At 37.8% G+C, this 13,884-nt stretch overlaps 1 protein-coding gene across 8 annotated transcripts in view; it reads right to left on the minus strand.

Moving 5' to 3' along the window:
* Positions 1-5,928: 5,928 nt before the first annotated feature.
* MICU3 (mitochondrial calcium uptake family member 3) overlaps positions 5,929-13,884 on the minus strand; it is a 52,531-nt gene continuing 44,575 nt past the window's right edge. For 4 of the 8 annotated variants that reach the window (XM_071556421.1, XM_071556427.1, XM_071556420.1 and 1 more), the window contains one exon: positions 5,929-8,338. In XM_071556421.1, the coding sequence (XP_071412522.1) occupies positions 8,228-8,338 (111 nt within the window). In that variant the 3' untranslated portion in view covers positions 5,929-8,227. The remainder of the gene's footprint in view (positions 8,339-13,884) is intronic. The other 4 variants (XM_071556428.1, XM_071556422.1, XM_071556426.1 and 1 more) reach the window with 1 other exon arrangement.

Consider the following 13,884-nt stretch of genomic DNA (forward strand, 5'->3'; position numbering starts at 1 on the left):
AGTGGATTTTTTCTTAAATGTGTCTGTCCTGGAATGTATTTGAGTATTTCTAACATTACCATGTCTGACTATTTCCTGTATCCTGTTGTGTGACCTTGGTAGCATGAAGGGACATTAGAGGAAGGGGCTGCCACATACAGCTCTGGGGCCCGGCATGCTCCTCCCTGCTGAAGCCCAGCCCAGGGACCCAGTGTCTCCTCCCTGGGGAAGGTGCTGCTTCTTTCCTGCTCAACCACCAGCAACCTCAACAGTGCCTATGCATGGGACTGGCACAAGTGCAGACAGCCACTCCTGTTCTCCCCTTTGGCTGTCAGGGCTGAGTTTCACTAGTCAAAGCACATCCGCTCCACAAGGTCCTTGTGCAGCTTATCTTGCTGAAAAAAGCAGCTTCGTGCTGCACATACCCTTTCCAACCAGTCTGGCTGACCAGGGCTGTCTCTGCTGTTGTCTTCTGTGAGTGTTGTGCAGTTGTGTTTGTGCATCTGTATGTATGGCTTTCTCCCTTCTTCATCATCCCACTTGACATGTACCTTGATCAGATGACATTAATGAAGCAGGCCCTCTCTCCTTCCATGCTCTGACAGCTGGGCTCAGATACAGAAGTGAGGGGTGGAAACTGTGCCTCTTTCTGAAGGAAGGCATCTTGGTACCCTTAGCATGCAGTCCTAATTAAAAACTATTCCTTTGTAAGTCTAGGGGGCTCTACTTTGTTGAATCGCCTTTAAATAAAGAGTTACATTGTGGTTCAGTTGCTGACATTAAAAGTTCTTTGATACTTGTAGTCAGGTGATGCTGCATTCCCACACTGCTTACAGATAGCTAAAAGCATTTTGGTGCATTTAAGAAGTAAGGAACTACTAAGGTAGTAGTTAGGAAGTTGTTCATTTACAGCAAACAGTTGTAGATTTATCTAATGAAATTACACAGATGTCTTGAATGTATTTTATTAAGATGTGATAAACAGTTCCTGACAATCAATCTTATAAAGTAATGGCAGCAAAATGGAAGGAAATTTAAAGGGAGGCTGTTTGACATATGATAGAGAAAAATTATCTGTTAATGATAATTTAGCACAGTAAGTCTCTTCACAGCTCAGTTTTATGTGAGTTTGAAAGGTTATAAAACTTCAAAACAGTATGAATAAGAAAGTAAAATGATCTACAAAAGCGATTATGAAAATTAAGTGTTCTTCTTAATGTGTATGTGAATTGAATACCATAGTGCTGGAGTATGAGAGCATCTGTAGCTGGAAACACTGTGTATCTAGCTCATTACATTTTAGCTATAAAGTGACACTGAACTCTTAAGACTACCACTGCAACAACTGAATGTGGAAAAATAAAAACTTCACATTATTAAGTAATTAATTTCAAGATGTCACAGGTCTCCTGTGCTAGAATAGGTTGAGAATCACAGAATATTCTGAGTTGGAAGGGACCCACAAGGATCATCGAAGTTCATCTCCTGGTCTTGCACAGGACAGCCCCAAGAATCACACCATATGCCTGAGGGCATTGTCCAAACGCTTCTTGAACTCTATCACAAAGCATGATTAATTTTATAAACTCATAACAGCTTTCCTTAAGTGCAGTATTTCTCTCATTATTTGGTTTATTTCAAAAATCCCAGACTAAGTATATGCAGAATACAGTGACTGATAAATAAACACACAGACAAAATGCTCTTAAGTATTTTTAGACAAGGCACTTACAGTTTATAGACTCTGAACACGTCCTTCTCTGTGCAGGCAGTCTCACATGGTTTCTCCCTCACCATGTCCCATGTATTCAGCAGAGCAGCAAAAGGAGGAGGGACAGTAGGATACATATTTGCTCCCACACAAATGCAATATACAGAGCAGCAGTTAGAGGCAGGAATATGCACAGACAGAGAGACATTAGGGTACATGGCAGTAATTAGGTGAACCAGCAGCTTTACAGGGATGCTCCCTGGCCTTCAAGACAGCGACCGTGCTGCTTGCTTATCTCCAGAATGTTTGGGTGTTGGACCGTGCTTACTCCAGAGGAAAAGATATCTCTGTGTAACATCTCTGGCACAACGTATCACCTAGAAAATGGATGTTGCATCCCAGCTGGAGTCAGGTATCATTTTCTCTGTATAGTTCATGGCTCCCAGCTACATGAAAACAAGCAATTTAAGACACTCCTCAGTGTCAGTCTAGTGTCAAATGTATTTTAACTGAAGGGCTGGCCCAAATGTATTCAACTTCTTGCTCTCCCTTCATTCTAGTTCATTACTCAATTACTTGCAAATGTTTTGATACCCAAACCTAACTGTTGTCATATGATTTTTCTTGTTTGGTTGGTTTTTTGTTTGTGGGTTTTTTGTTTTTGTGTTTTAACTTTTGTGGAAATTTGCCTGGTTCTCCACGGGACAGGCACATTTAGCTCCTTTCCAAGTAATGAAGTCCTTCCCTAAATTTCTTGATTGCTACCTCTGCATTGATACAATACTATATTTGTCAGAGTCTGCCTTCAAGAAGTTTCATGGAGTCCTCTTTGAGCTTATTATCCACCCACTATTCTGTCACGTTCAGCAGTAGTTTTTTTGTTGCATTGTTTTTTTTCTCAGATGCATCCATCTCTGAATTTTCATCCCCCTGCTGCTTCCCCTTTTGTCACTTAAGGTGAGAAACATGGGAAAAAGCTAAACCAGTTCCAATCAGTACTAGTTCTGGTGTAATGGAGATCTGTACAGTGCCCAAGGCACGTCTCGGCTTAGACAAAAATTTAGTTGAAAACCCCTTGAGACCTGTATGTAAGAAACCTTATCCCTTGCTGTGTGCACCAATCCAGTGCTTTCTGCCCTTTGCAGTAGAAGTTACGTGATTTAATGCTTGACTCCAAAAGTAGACATCTAAATTTTAAACTATTACCCTGACAAACTCCTTTTTTATTTTAAATAGGGTATTTTAAACCTACTTCTACAGGTAATGTCCTGAAACACCTTGACAGACCTTGGTCATACATCTAGGTTTGGCTGTTGTCCAGGGATGAAATAACTGCCTATGTTCAAGCTTTCTGTTGCTGGGGATCCTTAGACTATGTCTGCACAAAATGCAGCAACAGCTCCAATTTATTTCTTTCCACTTCCCATGGAAGTGTTTCAACTGCCAGCCTGTAAGCCAGTTTCAGTAATTTGTCCACTGTCCTTTTGAAATGACACGGAAAGGGATGCAAGTGTAGCAGGGTGGGTTCTACAGTTGCTGGAAAAAGTGAGGCTGAGCACTGTTGAGAATTCAGAAAAACACAGTATCTTTATTAACAGAAGTGACTGAATAGTGAGAACCCAAAGAGAAGGGAGAGAGAGGGAAGGAGACTAAAGCAATAAACCCAAACATGTAAGCACTCCATTCACCACGGGGTTACTTACGTAAGGTTGTCTTACCAACTCAGGACACTCCCCTGAAGGCAGGGGCTACACCTTCTAGGCATTGGCAGACAGCAGGTGTCTCTGCTGTCTTTTTTGGGACAAAAACACCAACACCCAGAGCACAAGCCCTCTCACCTTTTATTGAGCCTGGTAGAGACATCTACCTAGAGAGGTGTGGCCAGCATCCCCTGAGAGAGGTCTCAGGCTTTGCTCTCTTCCCCCATCAGCTCTCCTCCAAAGGCTGTGAACTAATAGGAGAGACTCAAGTAACTTTAGTTTATGCAAACTCTGTCTTCAAGGATGAACCCTTCACTCTATCAGCTTTTGTTCCCTAGAACTTGGCAGGAAAAGGATAAATCTTTTCACAGGTTGCATAAGCTAAAACACAGGCCAAAATGTCAACACTTTCAAGTCCAATACAGCAAGGTTCCCAGCAGCAGAGAAAGTAAATGCTCCAGCAGCCTCTTAGGGCATCTGCCCGAAACAGCAGGGACTCCTGGATTCCAGTCCCTGCTCCTTGTACTGGGTTTTGTCACATGGTTTCCAACTGCAAGGGCATATTCTCTTTGCAAGCTATGGTATCTCTAGCAAGACACATAACTGGACAGCAACCACCACAGCCCTCTGAATCCTGACTGCCACTGCTCTGCTATTCATCTCTCTTCCAGGAAATGTATCTCTTCCCATTCTCTCACACTGTCCCCAGCACTTCTGTAAGCAGGAGCTGTTCTCGAATCACAACTGTGTGTGTGTGTGCACGTGGGTTTTTTGGCTGTCTCACTTTCTAACTGAGCCTTCTCCTCGCACCGTCACACACATGCTACTGGCCACTAAAGAGAGCACATGAGAACACACAGCTCCCAGGAGCAACACCTTACAATATCTCTGTACTCACTACTGCCTGGTTAACTGGTTTAGATAGTTTGCCCATTTAAAACAGTTTGAGGTATTTCTGGATCTCATGTATGCATTTTTGAAAAGCCCAGGTGACTAACTTCAGACTCAGTATTGTACTGCAGAGATCTGAATACCTGAAAGTTTATTTTTACAGCACTACACTCTTGAATCTAGGCTGGAGCTTATGAATCGGGGTTAGAGTTAAAAAAAACCCCAGGAGTGATATGTTGCTGTTGCTATGAATATTTATATATATAAAATTAGGTATTTCAATAAAAAATAATTAAAGTGGGTAAGAGTATTTTTATGGAATGCTATTAGTTAGTAATAATGCTCCTCTGTGGGAGGAATTTGTAAGTCAAACTAGTGGTGAAAATTAACATTACCCATTCAAGATTAAAGCACACCCTCATGTATTTGATTGTTTGCATATGAAAAAGAATGTAATATATCCAAGGGCATTATCTGCTGACAGGTTCAGGGTGCCAAATATTTTCATGGATTTTCAGATATAGGGAAAAGTACTGTACACTCAGACCTCACACATACTAGAAAATATTCGTATTAGTTTTGGCTTGATTTTAAGGGGGTTTGTAGTATTGCTAAAAATTGGTTTCAGATTAGTTTTTGAACAGAGAGCTTTTGGTCTGATTCCTTTCCTTCTGCAAGTATTAGTCTGGAGATCTTTTGCTAGAAACTGTGTTGAAAATATCTTCAGTGGGACAAAAGAGCAAGACACATCATTAGGTAAAGAGTATCACACAATGTTGAATCACAATGAAAAATTCCTCTATAATTTTTTTTCCCTTTTATTTCAGTGCATCTGTATCCTGATATTTAGGTGGAAGAGATCAAATAAGTATAGAAACCAGGCAGTATCGCCAACAAAATGCTGCAGATTACTGTTCAATAATGTTTCTTTTCCTTCAGGCTTATAACTTCCTGTATCATACAACACCAGAATCTGCAGTGGTATTAGTTTGTATCCACTTACTGCCAAAATGTGCAAGGAAGGAAACTGCCACAGTAATCTTAAACACCAGAAGTTTAGCAGGGAGCAGCTTGCAGTACAGGATATTCTGCCAGGAACAAGGAATCCATCAGAGCAGGCAAAAGTTATTTAGTGTCACCAAGCTATCCAAAGCTGCAGGTTTACTGGTTCCCATTTTATCCCAGCTGGTCTGGGCATCTGTGGGCAGTTCCTAAGCACCCTCTGAATATCCATTTACACTATTACAGTTTTTTTAGCTTACAGAGGAGAACAAGAGCTGCTTTTTAAAAAAGGCTTAATTTACATAACTTTTCACATAATTTAGTTGCAGCATACACATTTTCTCTGCTGCCAGGAATTTGGCAGATTTTGAATAAGGTTTTATTGAGCACAGTGACTGCTGCCTATCCAAGGGGTGCCTCTATAGCAGATGGCATGTGCTGTTACCCTGCCTTGTTTTCACCTGTCTTTGCAATTCCAGCTCTTTTATACAGAATTCTGTGGCAGAAAAGAGATGACCAGAAGAAGAAAACATGTCTATTTTTTTGTAATGGTGAGATTCTCTAATTCAAAACCCTTACACATTCATGTTACAAAAAGAAAAGATTATTTTATGACAATTTAAATTATATACACTGCAAAGAATATTAGGTTCAAGTGCATTTATTTTGAATTAAACAAGAATATTATATGTATATATTCATATATATATTAAATAACATTATTAAAGATGAGAGAAAAATATGTTTAAAAACTAATCATCTGACACTTTCACATTCTAGTTTATATTAAGGGACTGTAGTTAGAAAGTACATAGAAAAATGCGAAAATTTTCTCAAGCCAGCCATAAAAGCAAAGTGCACTATTGCCTAGTGCAGTGGAGCAGCAAAATGATGTTGGTACTGCTGCTTCCTCCAAAGGGAGGATCACTGTGAATGGGCAGCAGTGAATGAAAAGCAAAGATGGGAACCCCTTCAATGACTCCCTATCTTTCTTCCCTTTTTTTTTGTCCTTCATCGCTGAAGTAGCAAACTGGGTTTTTTGCATAATGCTGACAAGAAGCAGTGAGACAGTTCTGCATACCAAGATGATACATTGAATACAGTTGATTCCTAAACGATCGCAGAGGGATTGCAGCTTATCTGTGTTCTGCTGTGTCAATTCAAGAACCTTTAACCCAATTTAATTGATTTTTTTTCCTTGTTGTCAGTAGTCTAAGGACACCAAGGTGGAAATTTTGTAAGTATTTTTCATGAAATATTAACTAAAGTATCATCCTCCAATAGTTTTCTGAACTAGCTTGTTCTTTTTAGCCACATCTAGCGCATTATTTTCTATAACCCCCAGTGTGGAATTTCTTAAAAAAACCTCTTCTATCTTATTTTGATTTTTTTATCAGAGATAAATTTTACTATAAATTAAACATTTCTAAACTTAGGTGCACTTACACAGATGTTATACATCTACTGACATGTGATATAAGAGGGTATTTGAGCAACATGTGCACTGAATAAAATTTTAAAAGGTTTGCCTTCACATACTTGGAGTAATTAGATATTTAAAACCATTACTTTTGGTTCTGTTTTGATTGTCTGACTACAAAATATTTGCTTTTCCAATAACAATTTACTGACACTAGTTTTAGTGTATGCATTCAGCCAGAAGAGTTTCAAGGCACAGATTGTTCCTGAACAGATACAGACTTATTCAATGTCCAGTAAACCTTTTCAAAAAGGGTATAAAAAATATATGTTTTTCTTTGTTTGGGTTTAATTCATAACACCTAACAATATTCTTGAAAGGAAGTAAGAAAAAATGCTGCTGCTGAAGACCAAACAAGGAATTTAGAGTAACTGAAAAACCAATGTAACAGTGTCCATACCACTGTTTCAGTAACATTAAACCTAGAGGGCATGATAGGTCCTAGTGGCTACTGACTGCCTAACGTCTCCATAATCTTTGTACAGCCTAATTTATGTCTAATGTTTGATGTGTAATATTCACATAATATGGCTTAATGAGTGTTGTTCTGTACTGCTGCATGCATTCATGTTTTGTTTTGCTCTTTTCTTCGACACAAACACGAGTTATTTATCTAGTTTTCAGATACTGCATTCCAAAGTAGCAAATTAGACAACTATAATTTCTACTCAGTGGTGCTTCATAGAAAGGTGCACTATTCACAAGAAACACACGGAGTTTTACTCTACAGGAAACATACCAGTGCATGGCAATAAATTTTATAATAAATATTATAACGTGTGTGTTACTTAACATGAATTTGAACATTTTGACTTTTCTTCAACATACTGCTTGTAAGATATCTTAAAATCTGTACTCTTTTTTAAAAGGATAAATTAATAAACATAATAATAAGACTCAGAGAATCTGAACATTATAGTTCATACAGTACTTTTCCTAGGTAAATACCTATCATTCACATTATAACTAACAGCTTTACTCTTTTTAAAATAACAGCTTCTAAGAGTTTAATTTGTCCATTCAACTCATACATCATTGTTATGCTACTTAAGGTAGTCTTGTTTTCAGTTTAGCACAAACTTTTAACAGTGCTCTTCTGAAAGCAAATTCACAGTCTAAGCTGATGTAGGCAGTTTCTCTTCATTGCTAAAACATCTTCCCACCAGGTGTAAAACATATTTTGTTTTCTTTTAAATGGCAAACTTATCTCAAAATAATAAAAAATAATATTCAAAAGGTGTTCTTAAAAAAAGACTTCTGCCACTCAGGCAATAGTTTTTCATTTCAATAAAACATATACTGAGAAGCAGTTTTGAGAGTTGGTGATCACTACACTAAGTGGAAAAGAAGTCCTGTGTTTTCTACTGCAGCTGGAAGATTCATAATTCACCTGGGTTAGTTTGTTCTTCATTACAAATTCATAGGAATAAATAGTTCTAACCAGTGCAGATAATTCTTCTTCCTTCATCTCAGCATATCTCGTCTCCGAAATTGCTTCCATAGATCTCTGAGATGTTCACTGGTTACAGTCATCACACAAGAGTAATATTCCTTCCAACCATACTTTGGAGTCTCCTGTGAAAAGTGAACAACATACAATCAAAAAAAAGATATCACTCACTAAATTCCTTAATTATACATTAAATTTTACTCAGATTCATACACACTGGAGAGATGTTTTAATATTAAAATAATGAAAGATAAAATTTACTCGTGTAAATGGGGGTTATAAATCCATACACAGGTTCAGTATTCAAAATGCATCCTCACCTCACAGCACACAGTTAGCATTCAACAGCTAGCCTATTTATATTAAAAGCTGCAAGAAAGGATTTGCTCTTTATTCAGGTATGTCCTGTTTTCTCTCTAGTTTTGTTTCTTGCCTCTTTGTGTTGATGCTGTAGTAAAAAGTTCACTTATGACACCACACAAAAAGCATAGAAAATTACTAATGTTCATTAAACTGAAGCATCAGCAAAAGCCAAATGTAATATGAGCAGAGGGCATGAAAGCTTCTTTACATTGTTACCTTAATCCTAAAGTGCATTGTAGTTCAGCAACATGAATAAGTGTCCTTTGAATGAAGAAGAATACTGGTCAAGGGCTGGCTGGAAGATTCACTAGACTCTGCTATCTGTACTTAGCACTGGATCTCATTATTTCTTGCACTATTCCTAACTTCACAAGCCTATTTTCATAGTAGGTGTAGAAAGTTGGAGAGGTACTAAGTATTATAGCAACTGGGAAAAGAAGCTAAGGGAGGAACAGGAATTATAATTGCTATAGGAAAGTCAAAAACATTTACAAGAAATTGTAATTTCTAAGATGGATTACAATTTACAGTATCTGGAGGCAAGTGGTTACAGTATCAAGGTGTCATGGTTTAACCCGGCAGGCAGATGAACATCACACAGCTATTTGATCACTCCTCCCACTCCGGAGAGAGAATCAGAAAAAAAAACCCAAAGCCCTGAAATTAATGCGCTGAGATAAAAACAGTTTAACAGAAAAGGGAAAAATAATTAGAATATATGAAACAAGTGATGCACAGTGCAATTGCTCACCACCCTCCAACTGATGCCCAGCCAGTTCCTGAGCAGCGGCCGCAGGCAGCTTTCCTCCCACTTTATTTGGTGAGGATGACACCACATGGTACGGAATATGCCTTGGGCCAGCTGGAGTCAGCTGTCTCTGCTATGCCCCTTCCCAATTTCTTATGCACCCCCAGCCTCCTCACTGGGGTGTGGAGGACCCCAGGAAAAGCTGAAAAGTCCTTGACTTAGTGTGAGCGATGCTCAGTAGCAACTACAACATCAGTGCGTCGTTGACATTATTTTCATCCTGTATTCAAAACACAGCACTATACCAGGTACTAGGAAGAAAATTAACTGTCTCTTAGCCAAAACGAGGACAACAAAATGAGACATTGTCCAATATCTTGTTTCAGTAAAGCTGTTAAAAATACTGCAACACTGCAGTACATTAAAATCAACTGTGAAACAGTGAAGCCTACATTCATTTATTCTTATCTCTCATCTTGTTTAATTAAAAAACACAGAACTTTATAGAGAAGTTGTAACTATTCAGAAAACAATCTAATCCACAGTAGTACATAACCCAGACTTTAAATGAAATATTAGAAGCAATACTTACATGAATGCATAATTCAGTTGAGATTTATAGTCAATTTAATGAAAAAATGTATTACTTGCAAATTGCACTGCATTATTTAACAAAAGCACATTCAGTTGATTAACTTGTGCTTTAAGATACATATTTTTTATTTGATGACACAAGTTCCCAGAAATGTTCATGAAAGTCATTACAAGAAATGCTGAAATACACTGACTGTTCAGATGAACAGTCTTATTTCTAATGTATACAGTGTTGTTGTATCCAGTCTCAGTGTACCAAATCCATGGAGAAAACATTTTGTCCACATATTCTGTGATGCTTTCACATTTCACTGTCACATTCTGCCCCCGCTGTATCCAGGTATGTTTTTAAGTTTCTAGTCAGGTTTAGGAACAAAAGCTCAGGTTCTGTAATTTCCAATTACTTCTGTAAGAGAAGTCAGTAAGGTATGCCTAATCACACGCTTCTCACTTTCTCTACTTCAAAGAGATAAGCAAAAGTCTCTTTAAGTAATAAGTGACAACATTTTCTGTAGCTTTTTTTAAAGTTATCTCTTAGAATAGATGTATTCAATTGCTGTGTACTAGCAATGTATAGAAATTAAAGCTTTAAAAATATTAGCTACATGAGAAATTTAATCTTACTTGACAAAATGAAGTGTTTACAGAGGACAACAATTTATAGCTGAAACATGGCTAGAAATGAGATTTTAAATCCATGCTTCAGTCTTTCATGATTTTCTCAAAATGGAATTTCCTTCCTCAGTCCCAAGGCACTGTTTTTAGCTATTAACTATTACTTAATAAAAACCTTTAATCAGAAATTTTGAAGCCCCACTAACATTTAGAACATCTAGAAATCAGTTATTTTAAAGCAATAAGTCTTAAGATTCTCAAGAAATGACTGGTACATAGAACTTAATTTCTAGATTTACATCTCTGACATGTAATAGTTATTTTTAGTACTTCAGAAGTCAATAACATCAGAATTATGGCTTAAATATCTGTTACAGCTACTGAACATGCAAATAATTTGGCAAACAGTACTTTTAGATGGACTTGAATCCCTTTTTAAGTTGGCCTCTAGAATCCCTTTTCGGAAATTAACTTTGAACGGGCTCTGTTAGAAATTTCCTAGACAATCCTTCTGTAAGACATTTGAAGCAGAGTTCTCTATGCTCTGTTAGGCAGTTCTCTACAAACATGTTTTTTTCAGTTCTCCCTGCAGTGTATGCAAAGGAATATCTGTCAATGCCAAGTGCGGCTGTCTGCCCACACACAGCTTGTACAGGTTCCCCAAGGAGAGATTATCATTATATATTATATGGGTACAACACTCTTTACACTGTTGAGTAAATGGCCCTAGTGCATTTTAAAGATACATGATGTACAGCACAATGTGCTTTATCCCTTTTCAGGGTCTAGATTCAAAATAGGGTATAATCTACAGTACGTGTGCCGAGTATCTTAACCTCCTTCATCAGAGTTCTACATTTACCACAGAAACTGTATCAAAGCACAACAATCTGTACATTTATATTTGGAACAAAGTAAAATTCATAGTACTTGTACTGCACCTAACTTTGGGATGTAGTTGCAGCCGATTTTTGTATTTCAGGTACATTTATGTGTTTGTACATCAGACAAATTAAATTACCCACTGAAATTGTTCAATTTCAAATCTCCAACAATCCTATCTTTATTATGTTTTAAAGTTATAAACTAAATGGAAAATGGTAATTTTTAGAATTAGGTAAATCCAGGTTCACTCCACAATGTATGGCAAAGACAGAACTATCTCTGTTCTCCACAGTAACTTTTGTCAAATCACCACGTGCTTTGGCTAAAGTTTCCATTTCCATTAACTGGCATTTGCAATGAACTTTAGTAGAAGTTTACAACAAATCTGAAGAAATATTATGAGTTGAGCAATGTTTCACACAAAAAGAACTCTGAACAGCTAACAACTGATTACATCAGTAATGGCAGGACTTGACCTCAGAGGTCTTTTCTGACCTTAGCAATTCTGTGATTCTATGATTCTAATTCATGATGAGACAAGAAGCAATTGCTCAAGTGAAGAGCAGTAGCAAACTAATGTGTCAGCAGGGAAGAGGGAATATTATATATACAAGGCTTATACTGCATTCTTCAGTGCACAGGTAACAGATATTTGATATAGACCTTTTCAAGTCAGCTTGGGTGACCATGAAGAATTTTTGTTAATAGCATCCAGGAGCTCCAGCTGGGAAGAAGAGCAGGGTAAATAACCAGCAGACTCTACACTGAGTCAGTGAGGTGCCTGTAGCCAAGCCCACACCCTGAGAACTAACCAGGTTCCTGTCTCCTGATGTGTAGTGTAGGCACACTATTATTCAACTTTGAATTTTATCTTGAGAATGACTTTATACAAATTGAACAACATCTCCCTTTCTCCACTGTACATTTTTTCCCAGTTTACACCATCTTAGCATACGAATTTATTGCCTGAATTCAGATCTGACAAGGTATTGGTGTATGTCAATTTGATGCTTTTAGAACCCTTCTGTTACCAAGATAATTACCAAGTTTGACTGTTACCAAGATAGTTTTGTTAGGTTTGGTGATTAGGTACTGGATTCCTTTGTGTCACTGCATCTTCTTCCACTTGGTCACATACCCGTCACTGAAATTACTAGGGAAGCATTATGATTGTATAGCATTTTGCCAGTTTACAGTTTAAACAATACTTGACAGGCAACTGCAATGTAGACTTCAAAATGACAAAAAGTACTACTAAAACCCATTTTTTAAAATACATGGGAAAAGAAGAAAGGAAGATTTGAGAGCCAAAAGTTTCAAAGATATGAAGTTACTTAAAATTCATCTACAGTCATGACTTTCCTCTCATGCAACTAGTGACTTGGACTACTAAAATGTTGTTTCAACTATTTCATTAGTCATTTACATTTCCCATTAATAAAGTGGAGAAGCCAGATGGTTTGTTTGTTAAGATCAAATTTCCTATTCTGTCCCTCATATATTAGTTCCAATGCTTCAGTATTTGGGTTATACTCATAAAAAGGAAGTATAATTTTAAAAGTGTTACTAGCAAAATAGTAACAAAATAATTCTATGGATGCTGCATTTTACATGTACGAGAAAAGCATATGCAGATCAAACAGGACTATTGTCTTCTTTTTAAGGGACAAACCAGCTGCATAAGCCTGGACATGCCCCAAGCCATCTCTACTGCTAAATTTCAAAGAACAGACTGTTCAAAAGATGTGAAACACTTCACTACAAAAGAAGTGGTCTAAACGTTCCAAAGTACATGGTTCATAATACAGGACATGTTGTGCCAGAGTAACAGGTTAATAGTTTAGAGATATTTTCTCTCCTTGTCTATCTCACCCAGAGGTCTACAAAAGAAAAACACTAGTGGGACTGGCGAGCTGGTGGGCTACCAGTCTGGGTAAACAGATCCCACCCCTCATCCTTAAACACTCAGCTTTTACACTATTGCTGGATGCCAGCTATCAACCCTGATAAACAGGATCCAAGATGCCTTGCTTTGCTTTCCTGAAATAGTATTTCAGAGTTAGGGAAAGAATGATTAAAAACAGAGGTCCAGCACACTCAGTGGAATACAAGTGGTCAGAGAGGCATATGACAGAAAACGGTAGGATTCAGAAGGTCAGAGGCAAATATGACTATGTATGGAGCCATCTGAACACGGTTATTGAACAAAAAATAGCTTAATATTGTGCCTCAGAAATAAAAACAGCAGGGGAATGACAGTCAAACCCTCCTGGCTCAGAAGCACATGAGATGTGTTGGCTACCCTACAGGGTCCACTCACAATATGGCTACAGAATATGCACACCTCAGTTTTTACACTGAAACTGACAGCACAATGTAATTGGAAGAATGGACATTCATGTAGTGCATACATGGAAACAGTCATGGTGATCATGTGTGGACACAGTGCTGATTTTTGAAAATTGC

This window comes from Pithys albifrons, chromosome 5 (assembly GCF_047495875.1).
Source record: "Pithys albifrons albifrons isolate INPA30051 chromosome 5, PitAlb_v1, whole genome shotgun sequence".
Lineage (NCBI taxonomy): Eukaryota > Metazoa > Chordata > Aves > Passeriformes > Thamnophilidae > Pithys > Pithys albifrons.